Here is a 16,625-nt window from a genome sequence, read left to right as displayed (position 1 = left end):
GTTCGGTTCCAATTCCGTCGTTCGTTTTCTTCGCTGTGTGTGACCATTCTTCCGTCGAAGATTGACGTCAATCAAAAAAGGACTGTGAACAGCCCCTGTACGGTGGAGAGACTTCTTCAGCCAGGAAGCCATCGCCCTATTGCGAGCGTTGAAACACTTCCCCCTCTTTCAGCCATTTTGACATTCGCGTTTAATATGCGCAAGTCATGACACATGTAAGCTCAAAAGGCCGCAAAGGTGGGCTTGCGGACGACCGACCAAAGCAAATACACCACAAAACTAGGTGATTCAAGCCAAGAAGCAGAGGAGTTTGGACAATACGAATAGATGCATTGAGTGCAGATGTGGCCCAATTTGGCATTGATGCACAAAGCTTACGGGCTGCAATTTTGAAGTGGCCGGCGAGCTTCCGCCTACCCCTGAAAGAATTCGTAGTCGGCCAACTTGAACCCCATCACATTTCCACAAAAGCAAAGCCCGGTCCACGCACTCCCATATCTCAAGTCTGCGCTACATCACAGGCACAAGAAAACTGCACAGACTTCAGAACTCAGCATCGCTCTTTCATTTCTCCCTGCCTGTGTATCAAAGTTGAACCCAAACTGTCTAACCTCCGCCCGGCCACATTACTCCTTGGATGTGTTCTCAAAGTAAACATCATCCACACCCTTAGCATCACAAGCGCCGGCGCCTTCCACTTCAACCAAAATTTTGAACTTGTTGGTAGCCTTGCCATCGTCGCCCTCTGCCTGTGTTTTCCTTATCGATTGTGTCTTCCGATCCACCGCAGCAGTGGAACTTTTCGACGAGCTCACTAGCAATGAATACAGTCTGAGAATCAACTCCAAAGTCTGCGTGGAAACCCTTCATAGGTGGGGGCTTGATAACTGTGGCACGTCGGGCAACCGAAAACGCCGTTAGAAAGGTCTGGAGAAGCTGCATTCTTGATGGATCGGGCGCATCTGGACGGCCATATCCATTTGGCGAAGCGAACACCCTGAGGAAGGAGATGTGTGTGGTAAATGGGTGACCTTGGAGGAGGTTTATATACGTGCTGACGTTGTCGAAACAGTCATGTGGAAGGGTTCCAGACAATTGAACGATGAAGGCTTCAGAAAGGCCGTCTATAGCTCGGCGGAGCACGTCTAGGTTTCGGCAATGCCCGTGTGCGCGCCTGCAATGTTCATGTTGGTCTGGGACACCGTGTCAGTGTTGGGCTTTTTGATGGATAACGCCATCCTACCTGCCGTGGCTCTGAGGAGCTTCATCCACATTCTCCATCAACTCCTCGGCCGATTCCTTGAACGCGTCAAACTTGCTTTCCTCCTCCTCATCCTCCTTCTTCGTCATCATGTTGATGAGGGCTTCCTCGCTGCGCAGCAGCTCCACCGACTTGACCGTCTGCTTCTCCACCTCAGCGGCGCGACGGAGCAGAAAGGAGAGCTCGGCCTCAAGCTCGTTGAGGCGGCGCTTGATATTGCCATGGGCCTCGACCAGCTTCTCCTCCAGGGTAGCAACCTCAGAACAGGCCGATGCGATCTCGGCGTCGGTCATGGAAACACGAGCGGTGTTGGCGGGAGCGGACATGTTGGTAGCGAAGGGGATCAGAATGATGGAGAAAGTCTTGTCACGTCAGTGGCAGCTTCAACGATATATTTATACAAAAAGACGATTTGTGCATGCCCCATGGAAATTTAATTGTCTATAATATTTCTGCCGTTCCTGGGTGTCTCATGCCTCCTCTCATTGCCGACCACGACTCCACTCAATCCAGCCGACGTCCTGCGCTATGGAAAGCTTCTAGAATCTTGTAAGTCCCGATGCACCGATGCACGTATTCTCCAGAGAAATGCACATACCTCACACCTCGCGCTTATCCAGCGCTTCCGTAACGTTGTCGACAAGGTCGTCGACTTCTTCCCGAAAAGCCTGGAATGCCGTGCCCTCCTTCTCCGGGCCAGCCTTCTCGGCCATCATGGCCACAAGTTTGTCCTCATTGCGCAGGAGGCTGACGGACAGCTGGGCCTTCTGGTCGACTTCGACCTTGGCGCGCTCCAGAAACGCCATTTCCGCCTTCAGCTCGTTCAGACGGGCCTTGATACGCTTCTGCGTGTCCGACAGGTGCTCCTCGGCATCAACCACCTCGGCGTATGCGGCGGCGAGCTGCGCCTCGGTTGGACGGGTGGTGTTGGTGGACATGGTGGTTGTGGATGTGATCTGAACGCGGCCAAAAGAGTCAGAAATTGAGCCATGCCCACCAGGAAAGCCATGAATAGCAAGATGAACTTACGGTTTTTTGTGAGAAGGGTTCTTGAATGGTGGAGGTTTGATGGAGATTTTGGGTGGTCGGGAGTGATGGATGTTCGTGTTCGGTGGAGATTCAACTCCCAGGCCCAAAAACTTTTATACAACCGGATTCACAGCGCTTTCACAACGCCTTCATATTCCCTTTCACTTCTATGGCAGCGCGCGGTAACGACGAAACAAGGCAAGCACTTGCTTGTATCACCAGCAGAGTGGCCCTTCCACTGCCTCTAAACAACTGAAAAGTATACATAAGAAAAAACCAATATGACTGAGAAGCTCAGGCAAAACGACGATCAAAAGTCTTTCAGCTGCCACTATTTCCGCCACCGTCAAGTCTAGTTCAGTCCGCAAAAGCTGCTCCTTGACGCACGCAACTGAAGTCAAGTCAGTCCTCCTGCGCCTTTCCTGCAGACAAAGACATCAAGCACGCACATACATACCGGCCATCCACCCCCATCCACACGCAAAGCTCCACCATCCTCCACATCTACCGACGCGTCTTTGCCAGCTGCTGGTCGACCTCCGCAACAAGCTCCAACCCGTCTTTCGTAAACGCCACCAACTCGCCCTCCAGCAGCATCTTCGCCGCGTTGTCTTGGTCACGCAAGATGTCGACGCTCTGCACGCTCGTGGCCTCGAGCTGCGCGACCAGGCCCTCGAGATGTGTCTTCTCGGCGACAATGGTCTGGTATTGAGACGGATTGGGCTTGGATGCGACTCTGAGCTCCGTTGATCGAATTGACGAGCCAGCAGACGCACACGCTTGCTGCGACGAGCTGGAGATCGTAGAGAGAGCTGCGGGTGCCGCGAGATGACATCGGATTGTTTGGCGAAGATCAAAGCGGGCGACAAACAGGTGGCTGGAAGCTTGTGCGAGCGCCTCAAAAAACTTTGAAGTGTGAGGAGTCGATGTGTGCGTGGAGCAAGATGCCAATGATGTACAGACAGGAGTCCAAGTCCGCGGTACTTATATGCCCCGCCCATTGCAAAGCCCAAGCGTCGTTTCCCTACCTACGGCTTTACTCTTCGGGGCACTCGCTTCCATACTTTTGTTTGTCCAAAGAAGCTGGCTGCTTGCGAACATCGAACGAACAAAGCTAGCTCGGCGGTTGTTCGATTCTGCTTGCCTAAAGCGCAGTCACGTATCGACTAGACAACTCGCAACTCTGATGCCAAGTTTGTGGGAAGATATGCCGGCGTATAGGTAGTATGCCCTGATTTCTGTGAGCAACGACGTAGAATCAATGTGTTTGTTGTATTGCACGATACCACGCGCGTCACATCTACAAGTGCGAGCGCTCATCCAACACCCGCCCATCCATTCCCTCATCACGCCCCTACCACTCCCTCAGTCCCCCATCCTCCCCCCAAAACTCGCCACTCCCCCACGTGACACCCCCCTCCTTGGCCTTCCTATCCTCCTCCCTCACCCTTTCCTCATCAACCTCAATGCCCAAGCCGCTCCCCCTCAAACCGTCCACGAAACCATCCCTGACCGCAAAAACGCTCGCATCCTCAACGTAGGTGTGGATATCGATGCTGCCGTCGCCGCTCTCCGTGTTGTAGTGGATGCCCTGTGACATTTCTTGGATTACGTGGTTTGGCGTACAGAGCCCGATTTGCAGGCATGCGGCGAGCGCGATGGGACCGAGGGGGCAGTGCGGGGCGATGCCGACTAGGGGGCGTGGGGGGTTAGTGCGTGGTGGGGACGGGAGGGTTTGGGAGGAAGGGGAGAAAGGGGAAGGGGTAGGGGAAAAAAACAAAAGCCAAGAACGACAAGGGAGGGAAAGGGGGAGGACAACGAGGAAGATGATGGAGGGCAAGACCAGAGACCAGGGGATATAAAGCAGGAGAGAGACCAGGGGATAGCGGCAAAGATCAGGGGGTAGTGACTGTTGGCTACTTGGTACTAGGTACTCACCATCATACGCCTCGGCCATGGCGGCGATTTTGCGGATTTCTGATATCCCGCCGCAGTGCGCGACGTCGGGCTGCAGGATGTCGACTGACGCGTCTGTCAAATGATTGCACGCCGTCAGTTAGTCTGAACACTTAAACTTTTCTTTCCCTTTTTCTTTTTGCTGGTGGATTGATTGGTTGTGGGGTTACTGCCACGCCCCGGCCTGAGACGTTGAGCCCACAACCTGCGGTCTGCAGTCCCTGCTTCTCGCCCACGCGGAAACGAAGCCGGGGACGGACGGCAGCAAACCCAGTTGGGGGAGAGCGGATGGACGGCCGGGAGACGGGACGGCACAGGCTTCCCTTCCCTCCCGCCGAACCAGTCGCACGCACACATACCTTGCAGATAACGCTTGACATCCCAGCGACTATACAGGCGCTCACCAAGCGCAACGGGGCACGTGGTGAGCTCCGCAATCTGCTTGATGCCCTCGGGATGCTCGGAGAGCAGTGGCTCCTCGATGAAGAGGGGCCCGAGGGGCTCGAGCCGGCTGGCCAGCTGCTTGGCCATGGGCTTGTGCAGGCGGCCGTGGAAGTCCATGGCGGCGTCCATTCCCACGCTGCGGACGACGCGCAGGCGCTCGACGGCCGCGTCTAGGGCCGCCGGCGAGTCCAGCCAGCCCATGTCCTCGGTGGCGTTCATCTTGACGGCCTTGAAACCTTGGGCCTTGCGGGCCAGCGCCGCGCTCTCGACGTCGTTGGGCCGGTTCCCGCCAATCCATGCGTACACGGCCACCTTGTTGCGCACCATGCCCCCCAGCAGCTGGTGGATGGGCAGTCTCGTGCGCCGGCCCTTGAGGTCCCAGAGCGCAATGTCGATGCCGGCCAGCGCCGACATGAAGACGGGCCCGCCGCGGTAGAAGCCTGGGCGGCTGTCAGCTGATGAGTTTTGTATGCATGGCTGGGGCGGGAGGATTGGCGGCGGCGTCCAAGTGTGCTACCACATTGGACTAATTCAGAGGGGATCAACGTACCCAGCCGCCATATGTACTGCCATGCGTGCTCAATGTCGTCTGCGTCGAAGCCAATCAGGCGCTTTGCAAACTCGTTGAGCGTGCCCTCGACGGCCTCGACGTGGCCCTCGAGCGTCGCCTCGCCCCACCCATGGTTGCCCGCGTCGTCGGTGACCTTGACAAACAGCCAGCGCGGGGCCACGCGAAAGTGCTCAATCGTCTTGATGGGTGCCATGATGGAGGTGGATGTGTATCAGAAAAAAGGGCAGTGGTGGGCGTCCAAGTACTGTCACTGGCGGCCGACGTCGGAGATGGGTCTGTTTTCCGTCTGTCACTGCTGACGAGATATCCGTCCTTTTTTGCGGATTCCCCGCAGTTTGTGGGCGTTGTGCGTGGAGCCCCGCAAACTGGATTCCATTGTGGTCAGTGGGTCGACAGGTGGGCCGCGAGTTGGATTTCCGGTGACAATTGCAGCGTCGTCTATTGCTTTTCCGAGACGAGTCAATGTAGCTACAAAGTGAAGTTTTGACGAGGTGCTGATGGCTTGACGTTGTTAGTCCGGCGCGGGGAAACAAGCAGTGGATGGCGGGGCTGCTCTGGCCAGCAGTGGGCGTTTGCTCTCTCCATGACCATGACCACTCCATGGCCTAACCAAACCTTTTCTCAACCATGTCTCGTCCACGGCGAACGCGTTTTGTTCTGATATCAGACACACACAACCAGACGCCCAAGCTGCCCGCCGGCGATGTCCTGATCCACGCCGGCGACCTCACCAACACGGGCAGTCACTCGGAGCTGGTCAAGACGGTCAATTGGCTCGAAAAGGCACCGTTTGAGGTCAAGATTGTGGTCGCGGGTCCGTCATCAAGCCATGTACCTGCAAGCGTGCTAACTGGGATGCCTCATGCGGCTGCAGGCAATCACGACGTCACACTGGACGAGGCCTTTTACGCCTCGCACGGCGCACACTTCCACAACCAGCAGCTCCAGGACTCTCGCGCGTGCGTCGCCCTGCTTCGATCCGCCCCATCCATCACCTACCTGGCCCACGAATCGCGAACCATTCGTCTACGCTCCGGCGCCAAATTCTCCGTCTTTGCCAGCCCCTACTCGCCCTACTGCGGCGCGACATGGGCCTTTCAGTACGCGCGCGAGGCGGCCGCCACTCTCTGGGACGACATACCACTCGATACGGACGTGCTGGTGACGCACGCTCCTCCGCACCATCACTGCGATACCAACGCGACAGGTCACGCCGATGGCTGCAAGGCCCTCCGGGAGGCTCTCTGGCGCATCCGTCCTTGCATGCACGTTTGCGGGCACAGGCACGAGGGCAGAGGCGCCGAGCGGGTGCACTGGAAGCTTGACGAGTATCCATTGGAGCAGCGCACCCTTGTCTGGACGGACCCGGGGGCGGGAAACGGCAAACAGTCGTTGGTCGACTTGACTACGAGGGGCGGCAACCCAATCGACTACGACTTTGCACCGACTGTCGTGTCGAGCAGCGTGTCGTCGCCATCAGCAGCCGGCGATCATGCAAACGTCTTTTCGCAAAAGCGTCTCACGGCGCCGCAGCATGCACTTGATCAAAATGGGAATGCGACGGCTGAGCAAAGCAACCATGCTGTCATGTCGCGACTGGGCAGGAGAGAAACCTGCGTCATCAACGCTGCCATCATGGCACAGAGCTACGGACGCGGACCGAAGCGCTTCAACAAGCCGATTGTCGTCGACATTGATCTGCCCGGGGCCAATGATGCGGTATGACGGCCCTTACAATGCAGCGCGCAGGGCTGGCCAGGAGCAGTAAGCATCGTCACGGAGGGGATGGATAAATGAAGCGCTGGGGCAATCAATACAGCACACGTCGCCCACGCCCTGCAAAAGAATCCATCTCACCAACCATGGCGAATCCGCTTCAATCGCGCTACATCGGGGTTGTTTGTGATGTTGTCGCTCGGGTAGACCCAATAGGGGATGCACGGAGGCACTGCCTCGCCCAGGCGGCCGCCGTGGCCAAAGTCAATCAATACGACGCGACCGTGGCCGTCTTGCATGACGTTGCTGGGAGACAGGTCGCCGTGGGCAAAGCCGGCGTCGTGCAGGCGCTCAACAGCGCGCTCGACCTGGGCGAGCAGGCGCGGAAACCTGGTCAACTGGAAGGGCAGCCTATGCAACTCTTGCATGCGGTAGCCGACAACGACTCCACGATCGCAAATGGGCCATGGCGACGTGTGGGGAATTGGCAGGGCGGGATCTACCTGTTGCATGTCGCAGAGCACGCGGTACTCGTGTTGGATGACGGCGAGGGCGACGTCGTTGGCGTGGTGGGCCAGCTTGAGCATGGGAAATTGTTGGTTGTTGCAACGCCTGATGTGAGCAAAAGCACCGTAGGTGACGGGTGTCGAGTCTTGCCAAAGGAGCGCCATTTCGGGAGTCTGGTGGATGGGCGAGACTTGATATTTGATGTCGCGGCTCTCGGGAAAGGCTGAGATGTCGGGGCAGGTGGTTGTACCGGACCAGGTGATGGAGAAGAGGGCGGATGCGCAGTCGACATGGCACTGGTAGGTGCCCTGAGGGCCGTCTTGAGGCAGCGAAACAGCGACGGCGGGGGCCATATTTATTTGTATGTCGAGGAAGGTGTTTACATTGTCTAGATTCCAACTGAGCATCAAGTGATCAATATTGTAGTGTTATACAAAGAGTCTGGGTGTATGCATGGATAAGGGTTGGCAGGCGGGCTGAGCGGAACGGAACGCGCCCATGTCGAATCAGGATGGTTGAGGGATATTCGGGTCGTCACCGTCACACCAGCCATGCCATGACAAGTGGAGGTGAGAGCAAGTCCATTCCTCAGCTCCGCCTCTCTCCTGTGCCTCCCACTCGCTGCCCTCTTGTGGACCCACGACAGGGCACGCGGTCCATCTCTCCACCATCGTCAGCCCTGAGCCGGGGTCCCCAAGCAATCCGAGGAGACCTCAACCTTTTTCGCTTGGTCCACTCCCGTCTCTTACATACTCTCACGCTAGTCCAACCTCACCACCTCACCAACCTTTTTCCTTTCGCACCACCCCCAGCCACTCGCCCACCGCTGCATTGCACATGCACACTTCCCTCGCCTTCCAATTCTAACCACATCACCGCCATGGGATCCCCATTACCGCCGGATCCCTATGCCGCCCTCGGAGTCGACAAGAACGCCACCGGGGCCGCAATCAAAACCGCCTACCGCAAGCTCGCCCTCAAGAGCCATCCCGACAAGTTTCCCGATGCCGAGAAGGCGATCAAGGCCGACGAATTCCACCGCATACAGCAGGCCTACGAGATTCTCGCCGACGACGACAGACGCGAACGCTACAATGCCCAAGTCCGTCTCGCCGAGCTGCGAAGAGAGGCCCTGGAGCGCGGCATGCGCTCTTCTGAACCGCCAAAAGACTCGCCACGCGCTGCCGCTTACGACGTCCGCACCCCGCGCGGTGCCTACTCTGCTCGAGAAACAAAGTCCACCAAGCCCGAGCCCAAGACGCGAGCAGCCTACGACTCGGACGAGCGCATCTACGACGACGCCAGGTCGCGGAGACGCACCACAAAGGTCTCGTTTAGCTACACGCGCGGCCCGTCGCCCGAACGCCGCCGCGAACGCGAGCGGATCCGCGTCTTTAGCTTTGGCTCCAGCTCCACCAAGTACGACAGGACCCGGGATTCCAAGGCGCGTTCGCAGGAGAAGAAGAGGGGGACCGAGGACAAGTTCTCTCGCGTCAATGAGGAGGCAGACGACTCTGATCGCTTCGACGACCGCAGGAGGTGGCGCAGCTACGAAGAGGAGGAACGACGCCGCGAGGACGACGAGTACAAGAGAGAGGCAGAGGCGCAGCGTCGTGCGGCTGAGGCGGAACGCCACCGAGATGAGCGCCACCGAGACAGCGGACGCCGCTCCTCAAAGATGCGCAGAGACGACCCGTACGTGACGCCCAAGGTCGAAGAGGCCATGGAGTACATTCGCAGCTCGCGCACCACGCCGCGCGGTGGCACCTCGTCGTCGGACGACGCCCGCCCGTCCAAGAGGAGCTACGAAAAGGTCCGCCCCAGCGTCTCGCGCCGCTCGTCTGAAAAGTCGCAAAAGGATCCCAGGATCTTGGCCAGCATGCGTCACGGCTCTGGCCGCCGTGAAAAGATGCCAGAAATCTACGAGAGACGCTCGAGTCCGGAGGACCCCCATCGCCGCCGGCCGCCTCTTGAAAAGGCAGACACGATGCCGTCCAAGTATTCTCCCAAAATCAACCTCGAGCGGTCGGCGACAATGGACTCGTATGACCGCAGAGACGCACCGCGGCCAGTCCGCCGCTCAGAGACGCTTCCAACAAAGTCGACAGACTATGCCTACGAAAGACCGGCCGCCAACTCGTCCAAACCCCGCGACGCGCACAACATGGACTCGGGCTACTCGTCGCCCAGCGCGCCGTCGACTCCTACGCCTCCAGAACGCAGCGAGCACCGCCATCACAAGTACCACTACTCGGAAGATGGCGGCGTGCCCCTCGGCGACAGCATAGGGTACCACACGGTGGTGGTCGAGCCGGGCGAAGAAGCCGCCCACGGCCCCCGACGTCGAAACAGCAGCAGCCAGGAACGGATGCAGCGGTCGTCGAGGGAGGAAGATCGCGGGGGACCCACAGCGGCGAGCACGCGCGCTACCCGCCGTGCGGCCACCCACGGTGGCAACCACCGCAGCACGTATGAGGAGAATCGAGAGCAGCAGCGTCGCGGCCGCCCCACCGTCTCGTCCAGGCACATGTCGTCCGGGCCGATGCCCATGACGCACTCGCCGGAGCGGGAGTACCCGGAGCCAACAGCAGCAGCGGCATCATCATCGACAGCCAGGCGCGCCGCCTCACCGGTCACCGTCTCTCATCAGCCGCCGCCGCTGTACCACTCGCACTCTTCTCACCACCACCACACCAACGAATCCGCCGAGCCCCAACGCCCGCAGCAACATCACCGCCGCGGCTCACTCTGGGAAACCTCGCCTCCTCCCCCGTCAATACCCAAGCACGCAGGCCGCCCTGCCGCCGCCGCTCCTGACGCCTCTTCTGGCGGTGCTGGCGGTGCTGGTGCTGGTGCTGCCCGCCCCGACGGCACCGCCGGCGGCTACACGTACGAAGACGTCATCTGGGGCCCGCGGCTGCGCAGCGGCTTCAGTTCCTCTTCTACCAAACAGCAACAGCAACAACAGGCGCGCAACAAGATTCCCCAGCCGTCCCCGATTACGCATCCGAGCGTGAGTCGCGATGTGTATGGCAGCAGCGCGCGAGAGACGAGTGCGAGAGACAGGATGATGGGTGGGGCTGGGGCGGCGGGATACAGAGATAGGGAGAGGGAGAGGGATTCGTATCCGTTCCCGCATGTCAAGCTTTCAAGGCCGCCGCTGGTTAAACGGACGACGGTTATTTAGAGGAGGGAGGAAGGGGGTGGGGGGGGGGCAAGGGGAGAGTTGGAAGGAAGCTTACTTCATCACACACACACATGACTTGACGATGGAAATGGGAAAATGAAAATGCATCATGAGATTATGATTTGAGAAGGGAAAGGGAAGTAGGATAGGATAGCTGTGTAAGCAGTAGTAAGGGAGCGGCAAGGTGGTTACAGACTTACAGTCGGCGCATCTAGAGGAATGAATCAATGGCATGCATGCACGCATACATTATCCGTCTATCTGACCGTGCAACCGTGTACTTCTTTACCATTGATTGCTCCCGTCCCTCTAATCAGGCCGCAATCCCGTTTGTTTGTCTACATAGGCAGGCCTCAATAGTCTGTCTGCCTATCCCCTCCCTCCTATCAGAAGATGGGGTAAGAAAGAGTCAAGAGACAGAGAAAGGACGCCGCCCCGGACGTGCGGAAGCCGCCTTGGACACGCTGCAACAAGACAGAGAGAGAAAAGAAAAAAAAGAAAAAGAAAAAGTGGACCGCCTCTTTCCTCTCCCTCCCCATTCTTCTACATAGTTAGTATATCCCTTCCCTCGAAAAGCAGCGAGTAGCAACCGCGAGCGGGCAGTAGTAAATCAGGACGTGCAGTCAGTGTCCGGTGACGCAACAACCCGTCGAGCAGACGGAACCTCGTACCGTACCGTACCTAGGTAGGCCACGCAATGCAATGCAATGGAAGATTGGCACGCACGCACGGGTGAATGGACGAGACGAGCCGAGACGAGCCGAGACGAGACGAGACGAGACGAGACGAGACGAGACGAGACGAGACGAGACGAGACGAGACGAAGAAACAAGGACGCAAATGCAGCGAGCGTCGTAGAGCGTGCGTGCGTGTGTTGTAGACAGACACCTACGTTTGAACCCACCCTGCCTGCCTGCATGCCTGCCTGCCCTACGTAGGTAGGTGTTGAGTCCATTTGTGCCGAAAGAGTGAGTGAGCAAGCAAGCAGACGGGATACATGGTCGTTCGTGTTGATGTATGTGTTGTGTTGGAGATGAGGAACGAGGGAGAGGATCAAGGGGAGAAGGAAAGGGGAGATAGATATGTGTGTGGATGAGTGGATGAGAAGGAGGACGGAAGGAAGAGGGAGGAGGGGTGTGTGGGATTTCCGAGTCTAGAGTCTCTATGTATTGTGTCTTTATGGGCGCTGGGCTGTCTGTTGACTGTTCACGTGTTCTCTACGAAGGATGGAGAGGAAGGGAAGGGAGAGAGAGGGAGACAGCAGCGGTCGTGGAGGATGAAATGACGATGATGATGATGCGGCGACTCTGTCACTGTACTATGTACATACACTTCACTCTGGTTTCTCCCTCGTGAGGCCGTCAGTCGATCGTCATAGCTCGCTAAATATATCTACCCTCCACCTCCTACTTCCTCCTACTTCCTCCTCCCCCTCATCATCAACATCGTTCCGTTCTTCGTGCGTCGTGTCGTGTGTCGTGTCGTCGTGAAAAAAAAAAACAAAAGCCCCTTAGAGAAACCCCTTCCCCCCTACCAACAATTCAAAAGCCCCTTCCAAAGTGACCCCGAACTCAAAGAATCCAATCGCCCGCCTGCACGCCAACTGCGAGGCTTCCAAGCCCAACCACTGTCCAAACTCCACCCTCAAATCCACCCACCAAGCCTCCCCCCTCCTCCTCCCCCTCCGCCCTGTCCCCCTTGTCCCCCACCACTCCCCAACGCCCTCAACCTCTCCCTATCCTCCTTGCGGCGCCTCTCCTTCTCGCGCTCTCTCTCCCTCTCCTCGCGATCGCCCAGCAGCCAATCGATGCCGCGTTCGGGGAGAGCGCGCCAGCCACTTCCCGAGACGGACTTGCCCGTTGGTGTGGCGCTGTGCGTGTGGCTGTGCGTGTGCGAGGGTTGGTGGTGAGTAGGAGGGTTGGAGGAGGGCGGGGGGTTAGGGTTGTGGTTGTATTGTTGGTGGTGGTTATGGTGATGGTGCGAAGAAGACAATGAGGGCGTGGGAAACCGCCACAGCGGGCGTTCGCCGCGCTCGCCACCAGCCTTAAACGGCGGACGCGATTTGAAGAATGAGGGCGTCTGGAGGCTGTGGCCGTGGTGGCCGTGGAGGAAGCCAGACGCTGAGGGCGCAGCAGCACCAGCACCGCCACCGCTGCTGCTTTCGCTTGTCGATGCTTGGTAAGGAGCCGAAGAGGGCGGCGGCGGAGGAGGAGGAGGCAGCGGGAGATGATCACCAGCGCTGCCATCCAGTCCCTGGCCCTGTGCCTGGCCCGTCGACGACGAAGATGACAAGCCACGGCTGTGACCGTGGCCGTGGCCATGACCGTGATGAGCCCTCGGAGGAGCGAGAAGCGGCGGGGCGTGAGAAGAAGCGACATTGGCATTCGTGGCATCGCGCAGGCCCAAACCACCCGAGGCACCACACAGCGTCTCGCGGCTTGCGCTCGCATTCAACCCAGCAGCCGAGTTGCCGTTGCTGCCGGCGCTACCGTTGCGCGAGCGGCTGCGCGCATGGCCGCGATGATGATGATGGTGTCCATTTCCAGCGCTCCCAGACCCGCTAGACGCACGCCCATGGCTCAGCTCTGCGCTGCGGAAGCCGGCCAGCGGAAAGTGCGAGATGCCGCCCTGCGCGTTGACGGCGAGGCCGAGGGGCGGTACCGTTGGACGATGCGTCGATTCCTGCTCGGAGCTGCTGCTGTGATGCTGCCCCTTGGCAGCTTCGTTGCCGCACTCGCTGCCGCCGCCGCCGCCTGCATAGGAGCCCGAGGAGCCAGAGCGCGAGTGGCCGCCGTGGCTCAACGACCGCTGCAAGCCCAGTCCGATGCGCGGATGCGGGTTTGATGGATCGCCTGCGCCGCCCTGGCTCTGCTGGCTGCGCGTCGTCTCGTTCGACTTGACGTGGCGGAGGCGTTGGCGCATGCTCTCCAGGCTCTCCGACTGCTCCAGCACGATGCGCGGGTTGCGTGTGCCGGCGCGCGGGTTGGCGGGATTTGGCGGCGTGACAAAGGCCGCGGGATTCGTCTGTGGGTTGGGGAGGGTTGCGGTGGAAGAGGCAGGCGGGAAGTGTGGTTGGTTGTAGCGTTGAGAAGGAAGGTCGTTTTCACTGCTGACCATGGCCGCGGTACCGCCGTGAATCAGTGCCGTGTACTCGTTGGCGTACGCCGTCGGATTGGAGTAGACGCTGTAGCCATGGCCGTATCCATATCCCAAGCCCAGCGAGCTGTTGAGACTGTTGTTGTCTGGCTTGGGTTTGTGGCCATTGACACGAGTGCTGGGCTGCTGCGAGATGCCCCCAGCGGCGGACTGCACTCGTCGAATGACACGCTCTTTGCCACCGTCTGGATGTGTCTGCACCCCAATCTTGTATTTGCGGGGCGAGTGTTGGAGAATTTGCTCGATTTCTTGCAAGTCGTCGACTTCTCTGCGCATCCGGTCCAAGCTCTGCATGCGCGGAGCAGCAAAAGCACGGCCAGGGACGGATATGGATGGGCGACGCGATGGTTCTCTGCTCGAAGGACGACGACCTCGATCCCCGATGCGCTTCTCTTCGATCGCAGCGGCCACTTGGGCTACCGAGTTTGGGACGACGTCGAGCGAGTTCTGACATGTCAGTTGTGACTTTTTGGCAGCCAGAGTCTACCTACCATGTGGATCAAGACGATTGGAAGCTGTACAGTGACAAGTTTGCTGACACGCGTCAGCACTCTGCCACCATACCAGTCAAGGCGTCCTACGAATGCGTGCCGCTCACAGCAATGTTGAGAAAGTATCGCACTTCGAAGAATTTTCCTGTCACATGTGAGTATTCCTTCAGCGTTGGCATCATCCTACTTACCACACTTGACGGTTGCATGTCCGCGAGGAAGCTCCAAGCCGCATGTCCGCATGTCTGTGGAGTGAGGTGCCACGCCAGACCAGCCATGAGTTCCAGGCTTGATGGTCGTCTTGTTGAGCATGGTCCGCTCGTTATTGTCAAAGATGCGAGCCTGGCTTGCCGACTTTTCTCTGGTTGATGCTGCCGTCTGAGCCGGTAAGCATGTTTCCCCCAAAAGGACTGTAAACCTACGTGGTTGTAGCAGAGAATGTCTCGTTCCAAATTCAACTCGAGCTTCTTGATTCTCTTCCGAGTATTGTTGACAATGTGCACGTCGACAAAGATGGTGGTTCCGCTGACCCAGACCTGGCGATGAAGTCCAGCCGTGACTCGGACAATCTCGAGGGCCGAGCCTCGTGGTTTGGTGTACTCGTCCGACGCAGTCAGGGGGCTGGGCAACGACATTAACGCCTTTTCCGCTGCCACAATGTTAGTTTGGTCTTTTTCCAGGCGAGAGCACCTACGATCATAGACGGACAAGACCGATACGTCTTGCGATGATCGAACAAGGTACTGGGTCCCCTTGTCTCGTATGAGAAGCGTTGCACACAGCACGTATCTGATCTGGGCGAGTTTTGACTGAAAAGGCGGCGGCCCAACATCTAGCGGCATGCTCAGGCTGAATGGCATTGTAGTGACGGACGGCTTCATGAGCCAAAATGGGTCCGTTGGTGAACATGGCTTTTGGGATTCGACCATGTTCAGAGGCGGCGGGTTGTCGGGATCAATGAGCTCGGTTGCGAGGTTGAGAAAGATGTCTCTTTTGCCAATGCACATTTCTTCGGCCCCGAGGAGGTCAATGGATATGCGGGAAATGTAGAGAGCCCTTTTGTGCCGCGTCCTATCAACATCTTCGACGGTAATCTTGACGTTGCCTTCAAGACTCCCTCCGCCGACGAACAAGGGGGCGCCGATTTGAAGCTCAACTGCCACTCGAGGATGCCGGTGTGTTGGAAACTCGAGAACTTCACCCGATGACACTCTACCAAAGGTTCTTGGGGGAACCGTCTGCACCACATCCGAAGATACAGGATCGTAGCGCGAGGCGTACTCGCGAACCGGCGACCGTGACTGCCCTCGATTAGGGATGGTGAAGCCCAAGCCGCGCGGTGGAGCAGGCGGGGGTCCCAGTGACGACACGCGGGGTAAGGATACTGCACGTCTCCCGCGATTACGCGACGATGACCTGGGAGGCACGCTTCCAATGGGAATGCTGTATATGCTGGAATGATCGCTAACCGGAGTCCTGACAGGGGTTGAATGGCGACCTCGCCGTTCGTGGTAGCTGTCGGCTGGGGAAGGTGCGGATTTGAGCGATGTTTTCCTAGTAAGAGAGCCTTTTCTGGACAAGAGGGAGCCTTTGCGCGACAACGAGCACTTGCGGCGCAGCTCGGTGGTGACGGACTTTGGGGTATCAGGCAGAGGTTTGGAGTGGGTCAACTCTGCCAAACTCGGCTCCGTGATTTCGCGGATATCAGACAGCGGACGCGCTCCCGTCGACCATGGCGTTACTCCCGACATGGACCAAGGAGGAGCTTGATTCATCGGTCTCAAGTGGCTTGGCTGCTTCGACGGTTCCTTGGCGGACGTGCCTTTGGTACCTGCATTAACCGCGGATCGGGGCAAGTTTTCAAGCGAGGGTCTCGATGGAAGAGGGCGTTTATCGGGTGGTGTCTGTTCGTATTCTTCCTCTTGTCAACTCGTTTCGTCCCGGCGCCGGATCAAACATACCATGAGCCTTAGGAGTATGCGGCGGTGGAACAGGAGCCTCGTAGTTTATCGGAGGAATGAGAGGATTCAGTCGCAGTGGAACGTGGTGTTCAGAGGTCTTCGGCATTGGATGAGAAAGTGTACTGGATGCATGGCACGTGCTCAAAAGCTATGCATCATAGTCGTGGCGCGCAAGTTGAACCAACAGCTGCAGGTCGAATAGGTGATGTGGAGATCGATCTGGGGTGCATCTAGCCGTCAACATGGTCTGGCGCGTCGTTCCTGCTGGTTGAGCCTTCCGATGGTTGCGAGGGAAATACAGAGTGGACGAGTGTGCCTTCCACAACACAAACCTCGAGACGTTCAA

At 58.2% G+C, this 16,625-nt stretch overlaps 7 protein-coding genes across 7 annotated transcripts; 2 read left to right on the top strand and 5 right to left on the bottom strand.

Annotated features, from left to right (window-relative positions):
• Positions 1 to 699: 699 nt before the first annotated feature.
• BKA78DRAFT_290757 (uncharacterized protein) lies at positions 700 to 1,587 on the bottom strand (the record flags this gene model as incomplete). Its single annotated transcript, XM_066885791.1, has 2 exons — positions 700 to 1,174; positions 1,244 to 1,587. 2 exons carry the CDS (start codon positions 1,585 to 1,587, stop codon positions 700 to 702), a joined length of 819 nt encoding a protein of 272 aa, XP_066748674.1.
• Positions 1,588 to 2,514: 927 nt separating this feature from the next.
• On the bottom strand, positions 2,515 to 3,421 carry BKA78DRAFT_601 (uncharacterized protein). Its single transcript, XM_066893441.1, has one exon. It carries the CDS (start codon positions 3,289 to 3,291, stop codon positions 2,728 to 2,730), a length of 564 nt encoding a protein of 187 aa, XP_066748673.1. The 5' UTR covers positions 3,292 to 3,421; the 3' UTR covers positions 2,515 to 2,727.
• BKA78DRAFT_358084 (mandelate racemase/muconate lactonizing enzyme family protein) lies at positions 3,422 to 5,786 on the bottom strand. Its single transcript, XM_066892341.1, has 4 exons — positions 5,241 to 5,786; positions 4,606 to 5,130; positions 4,229 to 4,321; positions 3,422 to 3,982 (listed from the first exon to the last, which is right to left on the bottom strand). Exons 1-4 carry the CDS (start codon positions 5,452 to 5,454, stop codon positions 3,645 to 3,647), a joined length of 1,170 nt encoding a protein of 389 aa, XP_066748672.1. The 5' UTR covers positions 5,455 to 5,786; the 3' UTR covers positions 3,422 to 3,644.
• Positions 5,787 to 5,888: 102 nt separating this feature from the next.
• BKA78DRAFT_243772 (Metallo-dependent phosphatase-like protein) lies at positions 5,889 to 6,986 on the top strand (the record flags this gene model as incomplete). The annotated part of the gene is made up of 2 exons (XM_066883975.1): positions 5,889 to 6,075; positions 6,136 to 6,986. The coding sequence occupies 2 exons, from the start codon at positions 5,889 to 5,891 to the stop codon at positions 6,984 to 6,986; spliced, it is 1,038 nt and encodes a 345-aa protein (XP_066748671.1).
• Positions 6,987 to 7,114: 128 nt separating this feature from the next.
• Positions 7,115 to 7,837, bottom strand: BKA78DRAFT_348175 (uncharacterized protein; the record flags this gene model as incomplete). Its single annotated transcript, XM_066890589.1, has 1 exon — positions 7,115 to 7,837. The coding sequence occupies one exon, from the start codon at positions 7,835 to 7,837 to the stop codon at positions 7,115 to 7,117; it is 723 nt and encodes a 240-aa protein (XP_066748670.1).
• Positions 7,838 to 8,055: 218 nt separating this feature from the next.
• On the top strand, positions 8,056 to 10,678 carry BKA78DRAFT_300943 (uncharacterized protein). Its single transcript, XM_066887318.1, has one exon. It carries the CDS (start codon positions 8,365 to 8,367, stop codon positions 10,669 to 10,671), a length of 2,307 nt encoding a protein of 768 aa, XP_066748669.1. The 5' UTR covers positions 8,056 to 8,364; the 3' UTR covers positions 10,672 to 10,678.
• Positions 10,679 to 14,040: 3,362 nt separating this feature from the next.
• BKA78DRAFT_245311 (uncharacterized protein) lies at positions 14,041 to 16,069 on the bottom strand (the record flags this gene model as incomplete). Its single annotated transcript, XM_066884117.1, has 6 exons — positions 14,041 to 14,274; positions 14,319 to 14,361; positions 14,409 to 14,463; positions 14,510 to 14,696; positions 14,741 to 14,967; positions 15,013 to 16,069. Coding segments are annotated over 6 exons (1,803 nt in total), but the record flags the coding sequence as incomplete, so codon positions are not given.
• Between the last annotated feature and the right edge of the window lie 556 nt (positions 16,070 to 16,625).

This window comes from Phyllosticta capitalensis (assembly GCF_038381095.1).
Source record: "Phyllosticta capitalensis strain CBS 128856 chromosome Unknown BKA78scaffold_1, whole genome shotgun sequence".
Classification (NCBI taxonomy): Eukaryota; Fungi; Ascomycota; class Dothideomycetes; order Botryosphaeriales; family Phyllostictaceae; genus Phyllosticta; species Phyllosticta capitalensis.
The sequence above is the reverse complement of the archived record's forward strand: the minus strand, read 5'-3'. Positions and strand labels throughout refer to the sequence as shown.